A 24,259-nucleotide genomic window follows, 5' to 3' on the forward strand; every position below is an offset into this window, starting at 1 on the left:
CAGCATTGTAAAATTAATTTTTACTAGTCTCAAGACCCAACCTAGCCACTTGCTAGCCCAAGCCAACACATGTTCGCACTACACAGGCAGCCCAGCCCACACTACACAGGCAGCCCAGCCCACAGAGAAAGGAAATATGGCTAAAGCTAAGAGCATCTTCAACAGATGTGCTATATAAGCGCCGTGCTGAAAAATAAGTGGTTTTTGCGAGCGCGCTACCGCTCCGGGCACTCCAGCGGAGGCGCAAAAACCGCGCGCGCGGCATAACTAGTTCAGCGCGCGGGCCGAAACGCCATCGCGTGCCGTTTATTTGCTTCGCCCACTCCCGCGCGCTGGACACTCGTGCGCCCGCTCGCAACTTTCACCTATCCCCATCTAGCCGCTGGCGCCGCCCCCGCCCGCGCCACCCCATTTCTTCCTGCGACCGTTCCGGCGCTTCCCCGGCCTATCCCCGCGCCGCCGCCACTTCCTCCTTCTCTTTCCGGGCGCCGCCACCCCTCGCACGCGCCATTCCTCCGACGAACAATGCCCGGCCACCCACTACCGCCCTGCGCCCTCAAGGTGTTCGACAAAACGCTTGCATGGTATGTATTGCTTCAACTTCACATTTTTTACATGAATTTGGTGCATGTTGTTTGTAGTTTTTATAGCGTAGTTTAAATTGAACATTGTAGATGAGTTCGTCATATGATTCTTCCGGAGAAGAATTTGATATGGAAGAGGAGGAGGATCTTGCAATGATCCTAGCTATGCACATCAATAAAAAACTGAAGCACGCTGGTTCGGTTATGGGTCGGCGGAAAATTTGGAGGGATAGGATCGATGCCCACAACAGATTGATCAGGCACTATTTTGCGGATAATCTCGTGTACCCCGAGTCGTACTTCCGGCGCCGGTTTAGTATGAGCACCGAGTTGTTCAGGCGCATTACAGAGAAACTAGCGAGCCATGACCGGTTTTTTCAGCAAAGGAGGAATGTCGCCGGAGTGCTCGGGCATAGCACCTTTCAAAAGGTGACAGCCGCTTTGCGTATGTTGGCATACAGTATCCCCGCTGATCTAGTTGATGATCACTTGGCCATGGGTGAGAGTCAAGCCATCATGTCTGTCAAGCGCTTCACAGTCGGAATTGTGCAAGTGTTTGGCTAGGAGTATTTGAGATCTCCCAATGCTGAAGACGCCGCAAGGCTATTGGATATGAACAAAGCTCGCGGCTTCCCAGGTATGCTTGGCTCAATAGATTGCATGCATTGGAGTTGGAAGAGTTGTCCTAAGGCATGGCATGGGCAATTTCATGACCAAAAAAGGGTTTCACTATAATCCCTGAAGCGGTAGCCGACCAAGAGTCTTGGATTTGGCATGTTTTTTTTGGAATGCCTGGATCTTTGAATGACATCAACGTTGTCAACCGGTCACCACTGATGAATAAGATTGCAAATGGTGAACTGCCACCGGTGCAGTTTGTAGCAAATGGCCGTACATACAACTATGGCTACTACCTTGCGGATGGCATCTATCCAAAGTGGCAAACATTTGTGAAACCATTGAAAAAACTGGAAGGTAAGAAAAATCTTGATTTCCACAATGCTCAGGCGACGGCTAGAAAAGATGTGGAGAGAGCTTTTTGGGATTTTGCAAGCCCAATTTGCTATTGTGAGAGGACCGGCTAGATTTTGGGATCAAAAGGTGCTTTGGTACATCATGCACGCTTGTGTGATCATGCACAACATGATCATCGAGAATGAGCGTGGCCAAGATGTAGATTACTCTCACTATGAGCTCTTGGGACATCCCGTGCTAGTGCGGCGGAGGGCTGCTAGGGTGGCCTGTTTTGTTGCCTCCTATCATGCCATTCGACGTGCCGAAACGCATGATGATCTTCAGAAGGATCTCATCGAAGAGTGGTGGGCATGGAATGGCCGACTTAGAGCATCATGATTTGTGCGTTTGATGCTGTATTGTTGAACTATTTGTTGTATTGAAAGATAAACTATTTGTTTGAGTTGTATAACGAAATTGAATTATTTATTGTTGATTTATTTTGTTTGTGTTTGATCTTCTTGGTTGTGTTTGGAGTGCACATGTTGTTTGTGCGAGAGCGCGCGTGCAGTATTTTTGCAGCGTCTGCTGAAGCTACTCGCACGCGCTAAACTTTGCGGTAGCCGCTGGAGCCAGCGCTCCGCGCCGCGCAAAAACAGCCGATCGGCGCGCTACAAACGCTTTTTTAGCGCGCCACGCGTTGGGCGGCTGTTGGAGATGCTCTAATCTACTCCTTGTCGGTGGAGATCAGGATGAGACCAATTTATCCTCTATTTTTCCTTGTGCTTTAGAATCCAGTTAATATTTTCTTTGTGCGTGCTTGGTTATATATATACAGCAAACCGAAAGGAGGTCCGAAGTCTATAAATCAGGCGGGGCATCGAGGTTGTTTCTACTTTGATGGATGAGGAGCGATTTGTCCATCTGCTCCCCACATTGAGATCTCATTGCTTACGTGCTTCTTTGCAATTATTCATTTTTTTTGTTTCTGTTTTGGACTTCTGTGCTCTTTTATTTCTATATGAGGTTACATGCAACCCCTATCACTATTAACGAACACCTTATACTAAAGCAAGCTGTAGATGCTCTTGGACTTATAGTTTACCCGACCACCCCTGGCCGGCGCGGCGGCCCCCCAAAGTCGAGTCCTTAGCACCGAGACCCTCCATGGAGGCTTTGGGGTGGACCCTCCCCATCCCGCCTCCTCCCTGAGCTCCGGCGAAAGCCGGTTCTCCCCTGGTCTGGGCATCGATGGCACCTCGGTGGCGTGCTCCTTCTTGAAGGCGGCTGTCGGGATTTTCTCTTGGTGGTTTAGTGGTGGGTGTCTCGGCTCCGAAGCATGGCGGCCTGCTTGTCCTGCTCTTCTTTTTCAGTCTTCGTCATGGATGCGCGTCTTCGTCCGCCAGCTCGCGTCCCGTGCTCCCTGCTGCCTCTGCCGGATTTAGTTCTCGTCGGGTTGGCCTTCTGTTTCTCGTGGGTCGGCATTGTTTGCTTCTCCTATGGCAGCTCAGTCACCTTGAGCTGGGCTATGTGGTAGCCAGTCTCATGGTCGCCGGTGCGGCACTGATCGAGTCTGGATGAAAGGGTAGTGGCCCTTTGCGACGGTGGAGACAGCTCAAGTGTTGTCCAAAGTATGGCCGTGGATGTAGCCGGCACTCAATGCTTGCACGGCTTGTCCCTCTCTCGAGTACCTAGTTGGCTAGTTGGTTAGGTGTAGTGCTGGTCGTCGGCAACGTTGCTCTATTGTTGTCATTGCGCTGTTCTGCCTAGCACTTTGTATCTTCTTTCCGCTTTGCTTTGCATTTTTCCCCTTTGTAATGTGGTTCCCCTGTAATCCTGGCCGGTTGATGGCTTTGTTAATTTAAAGTTGGGCTAGGTTCGAGCTCTCCTCGCGCTCGGCTGGCGCCTTTTCTCTAGAAAATGAAGAAGGAACGCACAACCACCTTAGTTGGGTTGAAATTCATGTTCTAGCTCACATAAACATGTTATGCTTGGAAATGGTGGTTTTTTCGTGGAGCCTACTATATATCCATCGACTTAGGTGCTATTCAATCAGCCAGTCTAGCTGCCTTGTTTTACATGAAGATTCAGAACTTAACGATCGTTGATGATATCAATCTGTCTGAGCATAAGAAATGCCAAAAAGCTTTGGTACAGAGAAAATCGTGGTTAGATATTTTCTAGCATCTTGCAGTTAAGCTCAAATCAGAGTTTTCTCACATGATCGAAGAATTGAGGTTGTTCAAGGTTAGCACTAGCCCATGGATTTGTTGTTGCCAACCCCAGCGCATGAAAACGCTTATTAGAAGGTCAGAAGAAAAACCATCTTAGAACCTACACAAATAATTGCAGTATCAGACAATTTGATTTTTGTTTTCTGTTTAAAGAAGAGTTTTTGCCATCCCATTGCCGGTGGAAGTTAACGATGAAAATATGCAATTTGGATGTAACAGTGGAGGACCGACTCCAAATACATTGCTATCATTATCGCCATCAGCATCGCCTCCTACATTTGAAAGCCATCTGCTAGGTAAAGAAAAGTGATTATTGCAGTGTTATTTATAGAACCCAAGGGACTGCTCGATGCTGTAAACAAAATCACTGATGCAATGTATGGAAACCGCCGTGTTCACCGAGTCAGTGGAGAGAGCGGCATGACCATCGACGAGACCCATGCCCATTACATGCATGGGCATGTTGCATGAGGAGGAGCGGGATATCGCAAATGCAGGCCGTCAAATAACATAGAAACCATTCCATGCATATCCAACTTGCATTTATCGATATAATAATAACTATTAGCCATGCATGCATGTCATACTAGCTACCAAAACCGACATGTCCAAACTATCGATCCACGAATCCAAAAAATAAAAGACAAGCCATCAAAGGATAAGCTACATGCATAGAAGCTTCATAATGAAAGTCCATATCCACCTCGTGGTATAATCATGACTAATGTTTAATTTTGTTGGACGACGCAGCTATTTAAGCCAGTCGAGTCATTCCTCGCGCCGCGAGGTGGGACTAAACAACAGCTTTAGACTTGCATGCTGGGCAGGCTGGCTGTGAAGGCTCACATATTCCCAAGAAACTCAGCAACACACATCGCTGGTCCAACCTCCCTTTGCCGAGTTTCAGCCGCATGCAACTCGGTATATACATGCATTTTTTGAAGCTATGGCTTTAGGGGGGGGGGGGGGTGTTTTAAGTAGCCGCGTATATACTCCAAAAGCACCAACCTTCTTTCTGAACCATCAATAATGCTCTCTTTGTGAAGCAGATGAGCAATTGTTTGTTGTGTAACACGATAGTTCAACACCTTCACAAAGTGAGGATTGATGGATGTAATCACATTCAGAGAGAGTTTTTAAAATCATTTTTCCAGCGAGGAGAGGCCACCCAAGCTTGTCTTTACCGACAAGAGTGGGTCAAGGACGCTCTCCGACATCCGCACTTCCGATGACTCCGAGTACATGAGGTTCCAGGAAGGGACGTCGCCTCCGCCGGCCAACGAGTATGACAACAAGGAGGACGCGGAGGACAAGGAGCACGATGGCGGCGAGGAGGAGGCGGAGGAGCAATGTATTGTGGTTTTTATGCAGTACTTTAATTAGATGAAATGGTACGAACTAACCGTTGTCGGATCCTTCGGAGAATGAAGTAGTGAGTGCAAAGTAAAAGATATAACATATTTCGCGAAATATGAAGTATGGACGATGGAGGTTAATTAATGAAATGATTCAAAAAATATTTCTCGAAACAGGCATGTGCATGGACCGATCAGAGAATAAGTAGTGAGTGCAAATTAAAAGATATAAAATATTTTTCAAGCTTAGTGAAATGATTCCAAAAAGACTAGACCAGTCTACAATGCACATCTGTAACTATGAAAGTTATCTGCTAACTTAACTATAACTTAAGTTTCATAGTGACAGTCATATCCACCACAAAGTGTAATGCTGATTGTAGCTTAGTGCATCTGGACGAAGCGGCTATTTAAGCTGGTCCTGTCGCTCCTCGAGAAGCAAGGTGGGACTAAACCACCAGCTATGTTTGTCGAGTTCTTCCTTTTGGGAACTCGGCAAAGCTATGAACCGTGCAATTCCGATAAAAAATGAACATTGAAAATGTTTCAAGTACAAAGAAAGAGAGGTAGTAATTAAATAGTCACTATGATTCAAAAATGACTAGACTAGTCAGCAATGCTCACTTTGTGAGGGATACAAACTGTCATCATGAATCTTCTCTGTTTAGATAAGCAATTTGCTTAGCTTATGTTAAGCAGAGAAAATTCATAGTGACAGTCATATCTTTTATAAAGGGTGCAATGATGACCGTAGCTTACTGCTTGTGGACGACGCGGCAATTTAAACTGGTCCCGCCGCTCCTCAAGAAACGAGGTGGGACTAAACCACCATCTTTGTTTGCCGAGTTCTTTATGTCGGGAACTTGGAAAAGATATGCCCCCTCGAATTACGTTTAAAAAGAAAATAAGTAATAGAAAATGTTTACCGAGTTGCCGTTAGACGGAACTCGGCAAATGAAGAGCGCCGTGATGGCTCCATAGCTTGCTGCAAGGCATGGCCCACATGTCAATGTTCACCGAGTTTTTTCCGTCGGGAACTCGGTGAAATTGATATTCTGCCGAGTTTGTTTGGTTCGCCGAGTCGTCGTTTTGCATCATAACCTGACAAAGGCACGGCTCCGCCGAGTTGCTTATTGCTGCCGAGTCGGATTTTGGATCAAACTCGGCAGACAGAATTTCGCCGAGTTCCCGATAGAATAAACTCGGCGAACTCTTGGAACTTGGGACAAACCAGATTCTAGTAGTGATTCGTGATTCTGAAAATATGAACAGTACATGTACTGTTCACCGCTAAAAATCCACACATTTCTGCTACGTACAAGTTGCAATCGCATAATCATACTTTTATGTGTATGTTCTCGACTAGTAAAGCAATTACAGCAACTCCTTGCAGATATTTCTGTGATAACTTGTAACCTCTTATTTTTAACAAGGTATATCTATAACAGTAAAATTAAGTTAGTATGTGATGTGAATCCAACAAGATTAATTCAAATGGGAACAAGAAGCCCTCTCCAAAGCCAATCCAAAATTTCAACGTTAAAAGATTGACATGTGGGTTCAAGTAATGAACGGTCCTGTGATTTGTCCTTTGCTTGGAGGAGCTTTTGATCACCATGCTAGCGTAGTCGCCTAAGTGCCCAACGGAAGCTGAATACTCTTGTAGCGCTTGTGAAGTACAGTGTCTAAGATACAGTCAATGGTCATCAGATGAAGAGTAATCACCAAGAAAAAGGGAGAATGAAAAATATCCAACTTTTTAAGTTACATTCCCTGAATTCTACATGTGCATGGCACGTGCCAATTACTTACTATATACTCCAACAATGGCAGTTGAATGGCAGTTGGGCTGCATATCTAACTTGATAAATGAAATGGTGTGAATCAGGAAGATGAACAGTTAAGAAGGTACGCTGGGAATTAATCCAATAGCTTGAGCAATATCTATTTTCTTCCTACAATAATCCTCATAGAACTTTGGTTTCGGCGTCTGAAAAAAAAGGAACTTTACTTAAGTAAACTATATAGTTGAAACTTGAAACAGACATGCGGATGCAGTTTTATAATAAAGTACCTCCTTTCTAAGTGCCTCTGCAATCAACTCCAGGGCTTTATCCTCAGTGATCTGGCTTTTGTCCTCTGCAAACTATGGTCAGGTTGAGCATCAGACACAAGAATAACGTTCCAATGGTTTCGATCTAGGCTCTGTTTGGATGCTGAGTTGTTAAAAAACCTACACTATTTGAAAATCAAAGTACTATGACTTGTAGGTAGGAAAAAGTGTGCAGATACAGTGAAGCGTTTGGCGAGCAGTATTTACTACAGTTTTACTTTTCTTATTTTGCATTCCATAGCTATCATAAAAAATCAAACTAGTTTTTGGGCAAACACATGCACGTTGAAGACAACTGTTTGGTTAATTGGCTCCGTATATAAACTAACATATCGGATCTATACTTCTATATCCTCGTGTGACACAGATTCAGAGCAACATGTGTTGTATATATAACTAACATGCATTAGTAGCTGACTTCCGTCTATATGGCGACGTAAAATCAGAGCAGCCAGACTAACTAAAACAACCCATGCAATTGTTTCTCTCTTTAAGAAAAAAGAGGGCAGGAGTAGATTTTTAATACTCCAAAAATATCATACTATTGGGAATACTGCAGTTTGTAAGACTATGGTATTTACTAATCCAAACACCCAAAAGTATGTACAACTATAGTTTTTTCAGAAACCATGGTATTCAGAAAATACTCTAAAAACACTTTGCATCCAAACATGGTGTAAGAGTGGGAGGCACACAGAACAGGACTTACTTCCTTGAGGCAAGCTGTGAAACCAAGAAACTGAAAATGAGAAGTATGAAAAAGATAAGTTATAAACATCTATAACCATGAATACCATGTGAATTTGGAAAACATCTGAATAAGGAAAACATTTTACCTCCTCTTCGAATTCCGAGCAGAATGTGTCATTCTCCAGTGCACATCTCATTCTGTTTTGGCTCAATGGGAACCTATTAAGTTCATAGACCTCATCCAAAGCATCTCTGAATTTCTTCTGAGAATTGTTCAAGGGGAGAAAAAGAAAATGCATTACAAAGCATCAAAACACATATCACCATTCAATGATTGCTAAGTTGTTCAGAAGACCAGGGTACATTACTAACCTCCTGATTGCACCTCTGCCAAGTCTCATAATAGAGTACATCGAACTCTTTGTAGTTCGTAACATCAAAAGCCATGCTCTTGAACCACTCCTGAATTAAGAGTCTAATTGTTAAATACAGAACACCTAAATGAAATAAAAAGTGCACAAGGGACCCTACATAGAAGCCAGAAAAGGCTAAGTTCGCATGTATCTTCAAGAAGTCAGTGGCGATCTTCATTGCTTGGTAAGTTCCTCTGGTCAAAATCATTCCCCGCTAAAATAGGAGAGCCATAAGTTCAAAAAAAAAAAAAGAAGGAGAGGCATTATGAATGGTGCTAAAGTATACACAGTGACATAATGTTACTCATGTGTTTTGCATAGGAGATCTCACTCATACTTACCATAAGAGATGTTTGTTCTTTTAGCACATAAGCTTCCATCCACTATTGCGAGACAAAGAAAGATTGTTAGTACAAAATAAAATCAACATTTGGGTAACTTTTATCACATCTGTGGTGCGTACCTTAAGTTTCTTGGACAATTCTTCACAATATTTGACATATTCTTGTTCAATCTCATAGCTATTAAATTCCTTATGGTATTCATCCCAATCAACATACTCATAACCACCCTACAGAAAAAAAGGGGAGAGGGAGGCAACAGTAAAAAGGAAAGATTAGCAAACAATCACATAACTCAAATAATTATAGTTAAACATTTTATAATCAGATAAAGGAGCAGGAAAACATGTATTTCATCACAAGCGGATGCAAATTTATCAGAAAAACATACTTAGTTACATCTGCCAAAAAGACATCTAGAGGAAATAATATAGTCTGCCATCCTTGATCAAAGAAAAAAAAAACTAGGAACAGTTTCACCAATTTATGTCATTCACATAATAACAAGGTGAAACAGGACTGCACTGTATTTGAATTTATGCAAACTGGCCAATTTGTCATGGAAATTGATGGGTAAAATTATGATAACACTATAGAACACTTCATTACAACAGAAACAAAGCCTTTAGTCCCAAACAAGTTGGGGTAGGCAGAACACTTCATTCAAGGAAAAGCTACTGCTAGCATGAACATGCAGGTGAAGTGGTCTAAACGGATATGAGAATCTAAATAATTTGACAGGAATACTAAAACTCTCATTTCTTTTTACCTTTTACAAGGCTTAGAATACTGGAACTGCCATTTCTTTTTATGTTTTATACAAGGTTTAATAACTACTTCAGTATATAATGATTTTAATCTACTAAAGAAGTATGTCGTTTTGGTGAGAAGTTTCTGAGCTTGAACACTGGTCTATTATACTAGATGAACAAAACATAAACAGATGCATATAACTTGCCAAAAAACAAAGCATACATACATAATTTCGAGGGACCAGCCGTTGGTAATCCTCCAGGCCTGCAAGCTGGCAGTAATCAGGATGGAAAGACCAACCTAATTTGCCATCTTCCTCATAGCACTTGAAGAAACTCTCCTTCTCAAGACGGCTAGGGGGGTAGTCCTCTTTCAATTTATCATAGCAAAGCTTGTCCTCAGGCACGTTTTGTGACAGCTATAGACAATGAGATCAGTGATGAGACCAAATTAACTGTGTATATCAAACCAGCATACGCAGCACAGCACAGAACAAGTAATTTAATAGTAACACAAGCAACCTATAAATAAAGTGTATGGGACTATAAACCAAACCTGATAATACTTGAGGCGATACAACGCATGGCGAACATTGAGCTCCTTGAGCTGCACAGCATCCAGCTTAGTGGAAATATCGACATCAGGCCTGCCAGGCAGCTGGTTGAGATAAACACGATAATCTTTCTTGCTTCGGCGGCAGCTGGGCCGACAAGGGCGACCGATTCCCAGCCTGGTTCGGCGGCACCTCTCCACCGGAGACGGTGCTGACCTTCCGATTTCCAACTTGGCTCGGAGACGACGGAGGGACTGACACGGGCGTCCGACCCCCGACTTGCGTCGGCAGCGCCGCTCCACCGGAGACCGTGCGGACCGACTGATCCTTGCGTTGCTTCGACGGCGGAGGGACCGACACGGGCGTTCGATCCCTGACTTGCTTCGGCGGCACCTCTGCACCGGAGATCGGGCCGACCCTCCGATTCCCTACTTGGTTCGGCGGCCGCCGCACTTCACCGGAGACCGTGTCGCCGATCTGATTCCGCGGCATCTCTCCAAACCCTAGCAACGACTTGGGAACCCTAAGGCCCTGCAGGTCCGATTTGATGGAGGCGGGGCGGGGCAAGTGAAGTTGGAGACGGTCGGAAGGCGGGGAGCGCGTCAAATTGGGATTCGTTGAGAGTCACGTCCACAGCGGAGTTGGGGGATTTTTAGTCGGATTGGGGATGAGCAATGGAAACAGAGTGGGCAAGGTTTTTAATTTTGGAAACAAAATAGTTTCGGCCCTCGCTGAAATATGTGCAATTCCGCATATTTGGTATTTTGGGATTTCAAATTTCACTTAATTTTAAAGAATTCTAACATAATTAAAATTTATCTTGGAATTTGTTTGATCTGCCTTGAAATTTTGAGTTTAAAAATGTTTTGTACCCCAATGAAATATGCGAAATTACGGAAATTCACTCATCATTGGTATCATAATAACAAGTCCCACTCATCATCATCGATCATACAACTTCTACTCGTTATCATAACAACAAGTCATACTCATCATCATCTAATCAATCCTATTTAATTGTTCTTAGCACATGATCATGAGTATTAGCTAGGACCTAAATATCCTCTCTAAGGTAAAATAGCATAAAACAAGATAGGCCCTGACTCTCTATTATGGAGAATGGAGATTATCCTGTCTCCAATTCTTGCCTTTCGCATAATGTTGTTTTCAAGTAGCTCCCTACAATTGGCCATACATTTTTTTCCAATCTTTGATTGTCATGTCTTCATCGGTTTTAGAAATCTGGTATGGACAGGAGTGATTCGTAGGATGACCTGGCCGTAAGTTCAAAACATCAAGGCGGCCTTTCCGAAACATCACATGAGGCACACAATTCTTCGAGATTTTCTGTTGGAAAACATAGTAATGACTTCGTTGTTAGCAATTAGTTGAGTTTTAGAAGAATTTATGCAAAAGATGCACGGATGTCGTAATAGTAAAAAATCTTACCATGACATCTCCATGGATGTTACCGTAGTTCAACACATGCACTAGTGGCATGTATTGACCATAATGTGGAGGAGTTTGATAATAGATATTATGATTCTCAAGATCAGTAATAAATGAGATCATATGTGTTTTCTCCTGATAAGTTAATTCTGAGCCATCGGTGTAGTAGGTTCTGTCTACCATCTTTCGCACATTCTTTGAAGAATGAAAATAAGCTATCAATGAAAATAAGCTGTCAACTATTTTGAAATAAACAATATAAAATACTTAATAACTATGTTTGAGAAACTCATATAGCGGTAGAATTGGAAGCGTATCAATAAGGACCCAAATGTCCATATCGTCTTGGGCGATGTCAGGATCACCAAGATCCATGGTGACAAGCATACTCTCATGAAAATCATACATCTTGCAAAGTGCTTTCCAATTCGGGCAACCAAAATGGGATACGCTCTCAGGATTGTATAGATTTACTTCAAAATCCATACAATGATGGGTCCTTAGGAAAATTTTCTTTGTTTCCATACTTTCATGATCTTCAAAATCCATCCTCTCCAAGACACGTCTTGCATGGTATGGGATAAGCTAGTCGAATTGTAAAAGACAAAAATTACACGTTGAACTAGTAGAAGTCGTGCTTAATTACGAAAAAAACACTTGTCATCGTTGCGTACCGTTTCAACGTCGAAGGTCTCCTGAAGCTTAATGCTGAAGCGCCGACCTTCGTCCAGATGAGGCCAATCGCACAGACCCCGGTCGTCGTTGCACCAGTCGCACTCCACCGGGAGACTTTCGCCGTCCGATGACGACATTTCCTAGGTTCATAATTCAAAGATTAAACTTGTACAATTAAATATATGTACTACAAAAACTAAATTAGATCCTTATTATTCATCACGGGTTGACTATCGGTTTGTCGAGTCTTTTCTTGAAAACTCTCAGCTCACGTGGTGTATACATTCGACCGTTGGTGATGATCGCTCCTCCTTTCGTCCCTGAGTACATTACACCAAAATGTCTAGCATACGGGAACGAAGGAGAAGCGACCCCCACGACAACAATCGGGATTTTTCGTCCTCTCATATATGGTGGAGACTCTCCCTCACTGATTCCTCTCTGACAGTTGCGACCGCCGTGATGGTCATTACTCCTCTTTCCCCTAGTGCACAGCAAAGGTCTAGCACAAGGAGAAGAAGAAACGACCCCCACGACAACCGTCGGGATTCTTCGTCCTCTCTCATATATGGTGGATACACTCCCTCACAGATTTTTCGACCGTCGGTGATGGTCGTTATTCCTCGTTCCCCTAGTGCATAACAAAGGTCTAGCACAAGGAGAAGAAGGAAAAACGACCCCCACGACAACAGTCGGGATTCTTCTTCTCTCATATATGGTGCAGACTTTCTCCCTCACTTATTTGTTGACTGTCATGTATGGAGCCTCACAGACTTAAAGTCAGCCCGAAATGTCCTTTAATTATTTTTCTGGAAAATCTAGGCCAATTGATATTTCCTACATATTCTAGCACAAGTCATACAAAAATTCACCGAAAAATCCGGCATGACCTTTGCTAAAAAAGGACATATCGAGCGCCTGAAATTTGCCGGAATGGAAATTAATCAACACTCCGGCAAAACATAGGCCACTCGGAGGAGTAACCTGCAAACATGGCCGGCCACTTGGGCAACCACCTATCCTATTTGAGCAACACAAGATATACATGTTTATATCTAAATCATATGAGCATTCAAACTTGATGGTCATTGCATTTCAGTGGTTAAAAATATGAACAAAAACATTTCAAAATATCTTATAGGACTCATATTGACATGGAGATTTGGCTGGTCTCACCTCGAGGTCGGAGGGGGTCGGTGACGGGGACGATGGCGGGGATGATGGAGGGGCTCCTTGATTTCTGCAAGAACAAAAACCCTATAATCTATCAACTAATCAAATGCATACGCCTTGCATAGTGCTCTCCAATTTGAGCAGTCAAAATAGGAGTAGTTCTCCAATTTGAGCATTCAATAAGCAAAACCAACTCGTAAAATAAATAAGTATTCAAATTAGCATGCATTCAATAAGAAAAACTAAATCAACTCTTGCGTCCGTACATCGTCGAATATTATCACTAATACATCTCGAATAGTTTCATACGTATAACATCACTAATACAGCTAAAACCCTAGTGAACGACGGGTATCGACGCGGGTGGTGGACACCCAAAGAGAAGGAACCATCACAGGATCATAGCTCCAGTGAGATCCCTGAAGAACCTGCCCTCCAATGCAACCATGTAGCAACGGACGTGCTCGTCCTCCTCGCTGATACGGTGACGTACCACCTCCGCGGGGTCCTCAAGCCTCCGCGCAGTCACTGGCCCACGCGACCGCCACCAAAGAAGGTTCGGGTCAACGACGGGCTAGGTCCTCACCATGCTACGCACCCCGGAAGGTAGCACCTCCCAGTACCAGCCCGGCGGAGCCAAGTCCCGGACATGGCCCCTCTGATCAAGCAGGTGTCCTCCGCCAAGTCGACGACGAGGATGCAGGGATAGGCATCATCGACGTCGATGCGGGAATAATTGCTTTAACTAAAAAAATAAACTAGTTCTATTAATTTTCTTACTAAAAATAAACTAGTTCTATAGTAAAATTTTAATTAGATCATCAAATCTCATATACCTAAATTTTCTTACTAAAAATAAACTAGTTCTATTAATTCAACTACTTCAACTAAGCACTTACTATAAATAAAAATAAACTAGTACTTACTAGTTCTATTAATTTTCTAACTAATTCTATTAAACACTTACTAAAAAACAGTAAAAAATATATATTGAATTTTTTCTCTAAACTAAACACTACTGCCCTAAATTAACATCTACTTAGTTACCTAACCTAATTAACATCTACTTAGTTATCTAACCTACTTCCCTAACTAAAAAACATCTAATTAACAGTACCACTACTACCCTAACCTAATTAACATCTACTTAGTTAACCAAACATCTAATTAACCTAGTTAGTAAACCAAATTAACCCAGCTAGTTCACTTAGTTCAAGTTAGTTAACCTAATGAACAAAATTCACCTAAGTTAATTAACCTAGAGGGAGGAGGAGGGAGGAGGGAGGAGGAGTACCTTGATAACCCACAAGTATAGGGGATCAATTGTAGCCTCTTTCGATAAGTAAGAGTGTCGAACCCAACGAGGAGCTAAAGGTAGAAAAAATATTCCCTCAAGTTTTATCGACCACCGATACAACTCTACGCACGCTTAACGTTCGCTTTACCTAGAACAATTATGAAACTATAAGTATTTTGTAGGTGTTGTTGGATAAGTTTGCAAGATAATAAAGAGCGCGTAAATAAAAAGTAGGGGCTATTTAGAAGAAGACACAACTAAATTAGTTTTAGTAAAGAGCTTTTCGTCACGAGAAAGTTATTTGTCCCTAGGCAATCGATAACTAGACCGGTAATCATTATTGCAATTTTATTTGAGGGAGAGGCATAAGCTAACATACTTTCTTTTCTTGGATCATACACACTTATGATTGGAATTCTAGCAAGCATCCACAACTACTAAAGATCATTAAGGTAAAACCCAACCATAGCATTAAAGTATCAAGTCCTCTTTATTCCCATACGCAAACAACCTACTTACTCGGGTTTGTGCTTCTGTCACTCACGACACCCACCATAAGCAAATCATGAACATATTGCAAACCCTACCGCGGGAATCCCTCACGCTTGCGCGACACAGAGAGCACCATAGGACCGCGCCAATAATAAAACATGCAACTCAAACCAATCACGATCATCAATTAACCCATAGGACAAAACGGATCTACTCAAACATCATAGGATAGCGATACATCATTGGGAAATAATATATAGCGTTGAGCACCATGTTTAAGTAGAGATTACAGTGGGTAAAAAAGGGGTTACACCGCTGCAAATAGGGGGGAAGAGTTGGTGATGACGGCAGTGAAGTTGTTGGTGTAGATTGCGGTGACGATGATGGCCCCGGCGGCACTCCGGTGCCACCGGAAGCGAGGGGGAGAGAGCCCCCCTCCTTCTTCTTCTTCCTTGACCTTCTCCGTAGATGGGAGAAGGGTTTCCCCTCTGGTCCATGGTCTCCATGGCGTGGGAGGGGCGAGAGCCCCTCCGAGATTGGATTTGTCGCTCTGTCTCTCTCTGTTTCTACGCTCCAGATTCTGCCCTTTCAGCGTTTCTTTTATAACCGGAGATCTGTAAGTCCGATTGGGCTGAAATTTGAACACGATTTTTATCCGGATATTAGCTTTCTTGCGGCGAAAGAAGGGCTCCAACCGCCTTACGGGGTGTCCACGAGGGTCAGGGGCGCACCTCGCCCCCTGCCTCGTGGCCCCCTCGGGCATCGTCTCGTGTTGATTCCACTTCCAAAAAATCAGATATATTTCAAAAAAAATCTCTGTCAGTTTTTATCCCGTTTGGACTCCGTTTGATATGGATTTTCTGCGAAACAAAAAACATGCAACAAACAGGAACTGGCACTGGGCACTGGATCAATATGTTAGTCCCCAAAAATAGTATAAAAAGTTGCCAAAAGTGTATGAAAGTTGTATAATATTGGCATGGAACAATAAAAAATTATAGATATGACGGAGACGTATCATACCTCTCGGTGGAGGACAGCTGGCGTGCGGGGCGGCCGGCGGGGAGGAGGGCCGGCGGGGGAGGAGGCCGGCGCGGGGAAGGTTGGCCGGCGGGGGAGGAGAGCCGGTGCGGGCGAGGGCGGTCGGCGGAAGATGACCTGCGCGGGGGAGGGCGGCAGCGACGGCGCGCGGCGCAGGCGCGCGAGTGAGAGTGTGTGAGGGGGAGTGAGGTCGAGCTCGGGTCGTGGGTGTGGATAAGGAGCCCGTAGTAGTAGCACTTTTATGTAGAAAGCGCTACTGCTACGTTCAATAACAGTAGCGCTTCCTACATAAAAGCGCTACTACTATGCCTGGCCTGCCGGCAACGGTCTAGCAATTGTAGTAGTAGCATCTTTTATAAACACAGCGCTACTGGTAAGTGCATAGTAGCAGTGCTTATCATGTCCAAGCGCTACTGATAAGTAGTAGCAGCGGTTTCTTATAAAAAACGCTACTACTAAGCTCCTGTGTATAGGCATTTCCCTAGTAGTGTTAGGGGACGGGCAAAAAACTAGCCCCTCGTACGGTTACAGGGACGGAGACGGGTTTGCAATTTTATCGCGAGGATAGATTTGGACAGGCAAAACCCATCGGGTTTTGTCCCCGTTGCCATCTTGGGGCGCAACCCCCCAGCTGTGTATGTAAATGGGGCGTCCCATGTAGGTTTTCTTCACCAGTTTTTTTAACCTTCTCATGATTGTTTTGACGGTTTTTGGGCAGTTTTTCTTACGGCTTTTTCCTCAGCATGGGTTCTGCCTGTTTTCTCATTTTGTGTTGGCTCTTTTTTATTTTCTTTTTTACCTTTTGGTTTTCTATTTCTTTTTCATTAATTATTTTGACAAATGCGTGAACTTTTCAAAATTGACATTTTTTCAAAAAATTGAAACCTTTTAGGTGTTTCTCAAAAAAAATTCCATTCCATGAACTTTTTCCAAAATTAAAATTATTAAAAAAGTTTGTGAAATTTTCTATATTTTTGAACAAAATAAATTACAAACGCCATGTCTTGAACTTCTTTTAAATCATGAACCTTTTTTGTTTCATTATTATTTTTCAATATTTTTGAACTTTTTTCTATATTTTTGGGACCTTTTTTATTTTTTTGAACTTTTTTCCTTTTTTTGAAAGTCAATGGTCAAGCCACCTTGGTCAGCGGTCCCTTGTCAAACGGTAGTAAACAGTAAAAGGACGCTCGTCCACCAATTAACGAAAAATGCAGTTGGCCTGGCCCATATGCTACCACGCGCACCAACTGAGAGCTCTTGCTAACATTTCTTTTAGCTAAGATAGCTAGGCTTTATTGATCATTGAGAATATTTCCAAGGATTACAGGTGAATCATATGGAAATCATAACCAAACATGCCTTCAAGGCGCAAGGGATAACACTAACCATACCTAGCTATCTTATGAGCTTCAAAGTTTGAAGCTGTTCATGACTAAAAGCATAAGAATTAAAACTTTTTGATGTCTAACTAATCTATCTGATAGTTCCTCCATAATGTCTGTTCTACGTTGGTGGATATGGTTTATGACCTATTTACAGTCTGGCGCCACTTGTATGTGATGCATCCCTAAATCTTGTGCTAACGAGAGTACCTCCCTGCAGGCGGCCCTTGAGTGCGGATGGCTCAGTGAGACCATTACCGACTAGGACAGAGCTGCACAATTAGCTCCGATCCCTATCACCACAAATAGTTGTAGCAGTTCCAAGATTATGATCAACCAAAACACCCGCATCAACATTAATTTTCACAGACCTCTCAAGTGGCGGCAACCAATTTTCCTTTCTCTTGAACTCTTCTGGGCTCCATTATTTCATGTGAGCCGGTCGGCGTTTTCAACTGTCCATGCTCCAAAATAAAATTGTTGACAAAGAGACCAGTGGTCAGCGGGCTCTGGTTGATCCCTTCATGTATTAGCGAGGAGCTCATGCTAACAAGCACCCCTACTTCTCCATGCGCGAATTTGGGTAGGCCCATGTGCGGGGCGACACGCCCTTGTTTTCTTTCCGTTTCTCTTCTTTTGTTTGTTCTTTATTTTTCCTTGTTTCCTTTTATATTTATTTTTTAATTCTTTAAAAATGTTTATGCATTTTAAAAAACTATTTTAAATTACTAAAACATTCAGAAGTTTTATAAATCTTACGAATTTTGTAAAATGGTAATATTTACGAATGTGAAAAATATTCTTGTATTCAAGGGCAAAAGTTTTTGAAAATTCTTCCTAATTTTCTAAAAATCATGAAATTGAAAAATCTCTCCCAATTTCAAAAGATCTTTGTCGAGTCAAAAAATATTCCCAAATTTATAAATAAATCATGAACTGAAAAATGATCAAGAATTCAAAATAATGGTTAAGTATTTCAAACTATTTTCATCAAATCAAAAAAGGTATGCTAATTCAAAACATGTTCGTGAATTTCAAAAATTGTGCATGAATTCTAAAAATGTTCTTAAGTGTTAAATCGAAATGTAAAGGGAAAGAAAAGAAAAATAGAACAGAAACACGAAAGAAAACAAACGTAAAAAAGTCATGCATTAAAATAATAAAACAAAAAAAGGAAATGAAGAAAAACCTGGAAAAAGAAATATAGAAAAAGGAAGGAAACCCCTGTAAGGAAGGTTCTATAAACTTACCAAAGTCGGCTAGAAAAAGACGCAGATGAACCCTGTAATATAAGTCGGCCCATGTAGCATGCTTTAGGGGGGGGGGGGTGCACCACTAAATAGGATGCACCAAGGGTGTGGTGGCGAGTCGGCCGCCTGTCCGATTTGATGGGTTTTCATATTTCTTTTGGAGAAACACTTCTGCGAAGCGAGTGGGCACGTCCTGAACTTAGGGGCATCTGCACCCAGTTTTGAAAAAAAAATGCATTTTAAGCATGTTTTGGAATTTCAAAAAATATAAAAGAAAATTTCATGCATACATGTTCGCAAATGTATGTGCGCGACACAAAGTTTTGTGAAAAAATGTCGTTGTGGTTTGCCTCTGCAAAAAAAGACAAATTTCAGTGCTTCTAAATAGCGTTTCACAACATAATTTTGTCTTTTTTGCACATGCCATAAAAAAGTTATTTTTCAGTGAAACTTTATGCACGCACATAGAGCATGGAGATGTACCCATGCAACCTTTTTCATAATCTTTTAGCATTTACAAATGTGTTTCTCAAAGTGGGTTCATATGTACCCGGATTCATCCATGCACTTCCCTCTATGAAGCCAACTAATCTGGCCTATGCGTCAACCTCAAGTTTCTTGGACTATTCTTCACAATATTTGACGTATTCACGTTCAATCACATAGCTATGAAATTGCTTGTGGTATTCATCCCAGCCAACATACGCATAATCACCCTACATGGAAGAACAAGAGGGAAGGATCCAACAGTAAAAAGGAAAGGAATAGCAAATAATCACATGACTCAAATAATTATACTTGATTATTAATCGGACAAAGAAGCAGGAAAACATGTATCTGACCATAAGCGGATACAAATATATCAGAAAAACATACTTAGCATTCTAAAAGAAGCATACTTAGTATTCTAAAAGAAACATACTTACTTACATTTGCCAAAAAGTCATCGGGAGGAAATAATAGTTACCATCCTTGATCGACGAAAAAAACTACGAAAACTTTCATCAATTTATGTCATTCACAGAATAACTAGGTGAAACAAGATTATCACTATATTTGGATTTTTTCAAACTGGGCAATTTGTCATGAAAATTGATGAGTATTACTTTCGGGCTGATAACATTATGGAACACTTCATTCAAGGAAACAATAATTAAAACGTACAAGTACTACTAGCATGAACATGCGTGTGAATTGGTCTGAAAGAATATGAGAATCTCAATAATATGACGAAATGTTCTCTTGCTTGAAAGAACCAAAATAGTGAAATTTGAATGTAATTTGTAAAGACAACATGGATCTTGTGCAAAGTTGAGTGGCCTAGATAGAAGGTGTAGCAACATGGTAGGATAGAAAATCCACTCGTTTAGCAACCATAGAAGGTGATTATTTGCCATGACAGCTGAGTGCGACACTAAAAGGTTTATGTCATCACAATTCACACACCTTGTACAACTCAAAATTCATATGTCATGAAGTAGTATCAAGTGGCACATCTTTCCATATGTAGATAGTACTAATTGCTATAGTACATGAGAGAACATAAAAGACCATGTCCAAATCTGAAGCTTGATAGGCTTGTTGTCGATGGTGATCATCCTATCCCCTAGCTCGACATCCATTCTGACCTTAGTGTTGGGCTTGAACCGATGAACTGCTGCAATAGGCGTAAGAGGCAAACACCTTAACAACCATCCAATAGGACCATAGATGTCGATCTCCAAGAATGAGAGCAGACACCAATAGCTGCACGGATCCACCCATTCGTGAAACGAGCGTCAATAGAAATGGATTGATCTGGAGGTTAATCTGTGTAGCAGATGAGGATGTACATTGAGTTGAGGAGCAACCGGCTATCGGGAACACTACTGCAGCCACTTCATCCTTCAGTCACTGCTTGGGATCAAGAGGGCCCAAGGTTGAAATAGGAACCTCGATGGATGAAGATGGTTGCGAGTGTCGTTAGTTCCTTTGTTGGGTGAAGATTGGAGGAAGGACAGAGGACGGAAAATACTCAAACTATACCTCGGTGGCGGGGAATGACGACGTTATCATCGGCAGGAGGTAAGCCCTGCTGCGTACAGCCACGATCATATCCTCCTTGTTGATGCATTGCCTCTTCTAAGGGCTCGCGTATGAGTGCTTGAGGCCCTCGTCTGAACCGCCGCAAAGCACACGTCACCACGACTCGCCTGAACTCTAGGGTTTGGAAGGAGGAAGTAGAGCGGCCGGGGATTCCACCAGAGGCGTTCTTGTGTGGGTTTCTCCGTCCATTCTTTTCAATCGACCATCGTGCGATGTCAGAGAAAAACCACGAATGAGGTGGGGACAGGTACACCAACGGACGAAGTCCGCGTGGAATAGGAGTGCGAAACAGAAACCTTATGTGTCTTCTAAGCAGTGTAATATATATATAGGATATAGATATGTGTAGATGTGGATGTAGATTTTGGCTGGACTGTTCTTGTTTTTTTTATCACAATACAGACTCGGACGCTTATATATACGCACATACATTCACTCCTATGAACGCTCGCACGCACAACCTACCCTTATGAGCACCTTCAAGACTTAGCCGGCACATCATTTTTGGATTGACGAAGTCATCACAAAGGCCTTCATAATCGACGGGAACGTCTGCTCCTACTAAATCGTCAGAAGACCTGAATAAATTCAGAAAAATGCGAGCACTAGTATCTAAGTTTAAGATGTGGACTTGCGATACTTGGCATCTAGCATTGGACAGAAAACGTGAAAATATCAAACGAACAATTAAAGGGTTGTTTCGGAAAGTGTCATGTTGGTTGGCGGCTCGTGCTTAGCACCTCTAATTATTGATGATTAACGAGCATACTCTAGTTGACTGCACGTTGGCGTGTTTCTTGTGATGATTGGACTGGACTAGAGTTTTGTATTACGGAGCCAGCTACGGCTTGACGTCGACCCTAACGCGCCACGCCGGCTGTGCGTCCGGGTCCGCTATGCTTCCTTCGTACGAAACCTAGCAAATGCATATACTTGCTACCCCATCGTCAGAGAGAGAGAGAGAGGGAGAAGGTGGGGCAGCCACGGCCTAGCTTCCAAGCCATGAGGCGTGAGGACCCAGAACTGCGCCAAGTTACCTCCCCAACCTTCCACGCTGTACAGGGGGACACCGTCCTCATCACCGTCGCCGTCGACAACCCTCTCCTCGCCAGGAGCGTCGCCATCCAATGGCACGGCACCGGCGAGGTGAGTACGCCAATCCCAAGCTTCTGCCGTGCGCGCGCTATAGATGTTGATTTTGTCCGCAGATCGATTGATTCATTCCTGTGGTGGTGGTTGACGGGGGCTGCAGACTGGCACGCCGGCGACCGACGGCATCGACGGCCACACCTTGACGTACAATTTCGTGGCGGACCGGCCGGGCACGTTCACCTTCCGCGCGCGCTACGGCCGCAACCGCCCCGCGACCTTCACCAAGGCGCAGGGACGTGAGGCCTGGCCGTCCGCCGCCGGCGACCACGCACACACCGATCGTGTCCGCGTGCCACGCAGCCAAGAGGGGCCTTCCGCCTGCCGACGAACACGCACCCCTCCACGGACCGCCCACCAAGAGCTCGTCTACGTTCGCGGCGGCCGGGGCCATGCGTGCGTCGAAGCGCAACTCATGGCCGGTAACACCACTATCTACCTCAATGACGAAGGCCCGGTCGTGCGACTCCTCCGGTGGTCCGCTGTCGGATTGACGGCCGTGGCCTTGTGGGTCTCTGGTGTATGCGGCGAGCGGCATGACCCTGTTACACGCCGCCGAGCAGACGGCCCGTTGTTAGACGCAAGGTTTGTTGGTCGAGCAAACCCTCATGTTTCACGGGCTCCCAGCTTTCCACCGCCTTGAGTTAGTAGTGTCAATTTTCTTTCCCACTGGAAATATGATTATGTGGTTTCTAGGATATTTTGGTGTTTTCGCTTTCTTGATTCACGTATCGAGTTTGTACAAAAATCATAGTTGTTTGTCTTTTTGTAATCTAGTGGAAATGAATTTGATTGCGGAGTTGTCTAATTAATCTGTGTGTAAATGGTTGTATATATACTTCAGATGTTTGGAACAATTATCTATTGTTATTGTAAATATACAAGTGCAAGAATGAATCAACCATTTTTTTTCATTGATGAAGATCTACATTATATATCCCTAGAGGGGATGCATCCACAGGATGCATCGTTTCGAAAGGGAGGGGATAAAGAGGCACGGCGGTTAGCGCATGCGAACCGCCTTTCAGTTACAATGTCTACCAGTTATCTGGCTAATCGACGATACGATGTCATGTTTTCAAATAAAATGCCTGATAATTAGGTAGTAGACTTGAGTGAAAAAATAGAGGCAATCTTAAGAACGATTTTTAATTAGATTGGCTGGGCATCTCCATCTTTGTATGACACATATATGTGGCTGGATCCAAAAGGTGCGCGGACACCACTTAAAACTGAAAGGAGATATAATGTCACAACCAACTAAACATGTTTTGTGAATATTTTTCTCCCTCATTCCACCGTTCTAGGCAATTCATGAAGTGATGAGTACAACCGAACTGTTGATTTAGGGGTTAAATTCTTCTTCCTACAACCGGAAGAACCTTTTTCTTTTCAACAGCGGATCTAAGCCGTTCAACACGTAAAGAGAGGCAAAGGCTCAAAGAGTTGACGACAACCCTATGAATCAGTTTCCTAAACTGTCGAGACCAAAGAGTATAGAGAAGGTTCTCATGCATGTGATCGGCATGGAAAAGGTCCCCGTGCTTCATTCACCGCGCGGGGTCTTGAATGGCCGTGAAGGAGACATGACGATGATGACAATTTGTAGGCAATATTGATGGTGTTCCTCTTCCTGATGGTGTGCGTGGGTCTTGGGAGTAGCCATGTCAGATGGGTGCCCTGTCTTGTGCCCATTGTAACGGGTTTAGCTTGGTTTTCTATAAATTGACTAGGCCACTTTATCTCCACCGCCTCGAGTTAACACTATATCATTACATTGTTAATAAACAATATTCATTTTCTATGGTATTTTTGGTGTTGCAACTTGTGGGTTTCTGCTGTATACGGCGGGCGACATGACCCTGTTATGTGCCGCTGAGATAGTCCTCATGTTTCATGCGCTCCCAACTTCCCACTGACTTGAGTTAGTATTGTCAAAAGATTTCCCAGTGTAAATAAACATTATGTAGTAGTGTCTATGAAAATTTTGGTGTAGTCACCTCATTAGTATGTGCATTGAATATGTCAAAAAAATCAGCGTTGTATTTCTTTGTAATCTAGTGGAAAGGAATTTGAATGTGTAGTAGTTGTCTAATTTATGAGTAAATGGTTGGTGTACTCCAGAAGTTTGGAACCATTATGCATTGTTGTCTTGCTAATTGACGACGCGTCTCATGTTTTCAAATACAATGCTGAATAATTAGGTTGTTGACTTGAGTGAATAAAAAATACAGGCAATCTTAAGTAGTGATTTTTAATTAGATCACGCTGGG

General features: G+C 43.1%; 1 protein-coding gene across 1 annotated transcript; it reads right to left on the minus strand.

Moving 5' to 3' along the window:
* Nucleotides 1–6,827: 6,827 nt before the first annotated feature.
* Nucleotides 6,828–10,482, minus strand: LOC123157101 (uncharacterized). The gene is made up of 10 exons (XM_044575349.1): nt 10,250–10,482; nt 9,993–10,137; nt 9,664–9,855; nt 8,807–8,914; nt 8,685–8,726; nt 8,462–8,557; nt 8,077–8,392; nt 7,950–7,979; nt 7,202–7,273; nt 6,828–7,117 (listed from the first exon to the last, which is right to left on the minus strand). The coding sequence occupies exons 1-7, from the start codon at nt 10,480–10,482 to the stop codon at nt 8,258–8,260; spliced, it is 951 nt and encodes a 316-aa protein (XP_044431284.1). The 3' UTR covers nt 6,828–7,117; nt 7,202–7,273; nt 7,950–7,979; nt 8,077–8,257.
* Between the last annotated feature and the right edge of the window lie 13,777 nt (nt 10,483–24,259).

This window comes from Triticum aestivum, chromosome 1D (genome assembly GCF_018294505.1).
Source record: "Triticum aestivum cultivar Chinese Spring chromosome 1D, IWGSC CS RefSeq v2.1, whole genome shotgun sequence".
NCBI lineage: Eukaryota > Viridiplantae > Streptophyta > Magnoliopsida > Poales > Poaceae > Triticum > Triticum aestivum.

Excerpts from the sequence above, each read along its gene's own strand:
- LOC123157101 (XM_044575349.1), bottom strand. The coding sequence starts at position 10,482 with ATGCCGCGGAATCAGATCGGCGACACGGTCTCCGGTGAAGTGCGGCGG. Across the intron at positions 8,915-9,663 it reads GGCTGGTCCCTCGAAATTAT|GGTGGTTATGAGTATGTTGA; the intron begins GTATGTATGCTT and ends TTTTTTCTGTAG. Across the intron at positions 8,727-8,806 it reads AATTGTCCAAGAAACTTAAG|TGGATGGAAGCTTATGTGCT; the intron begins GTACGCACCACA and ends GTCTCGCAATAG.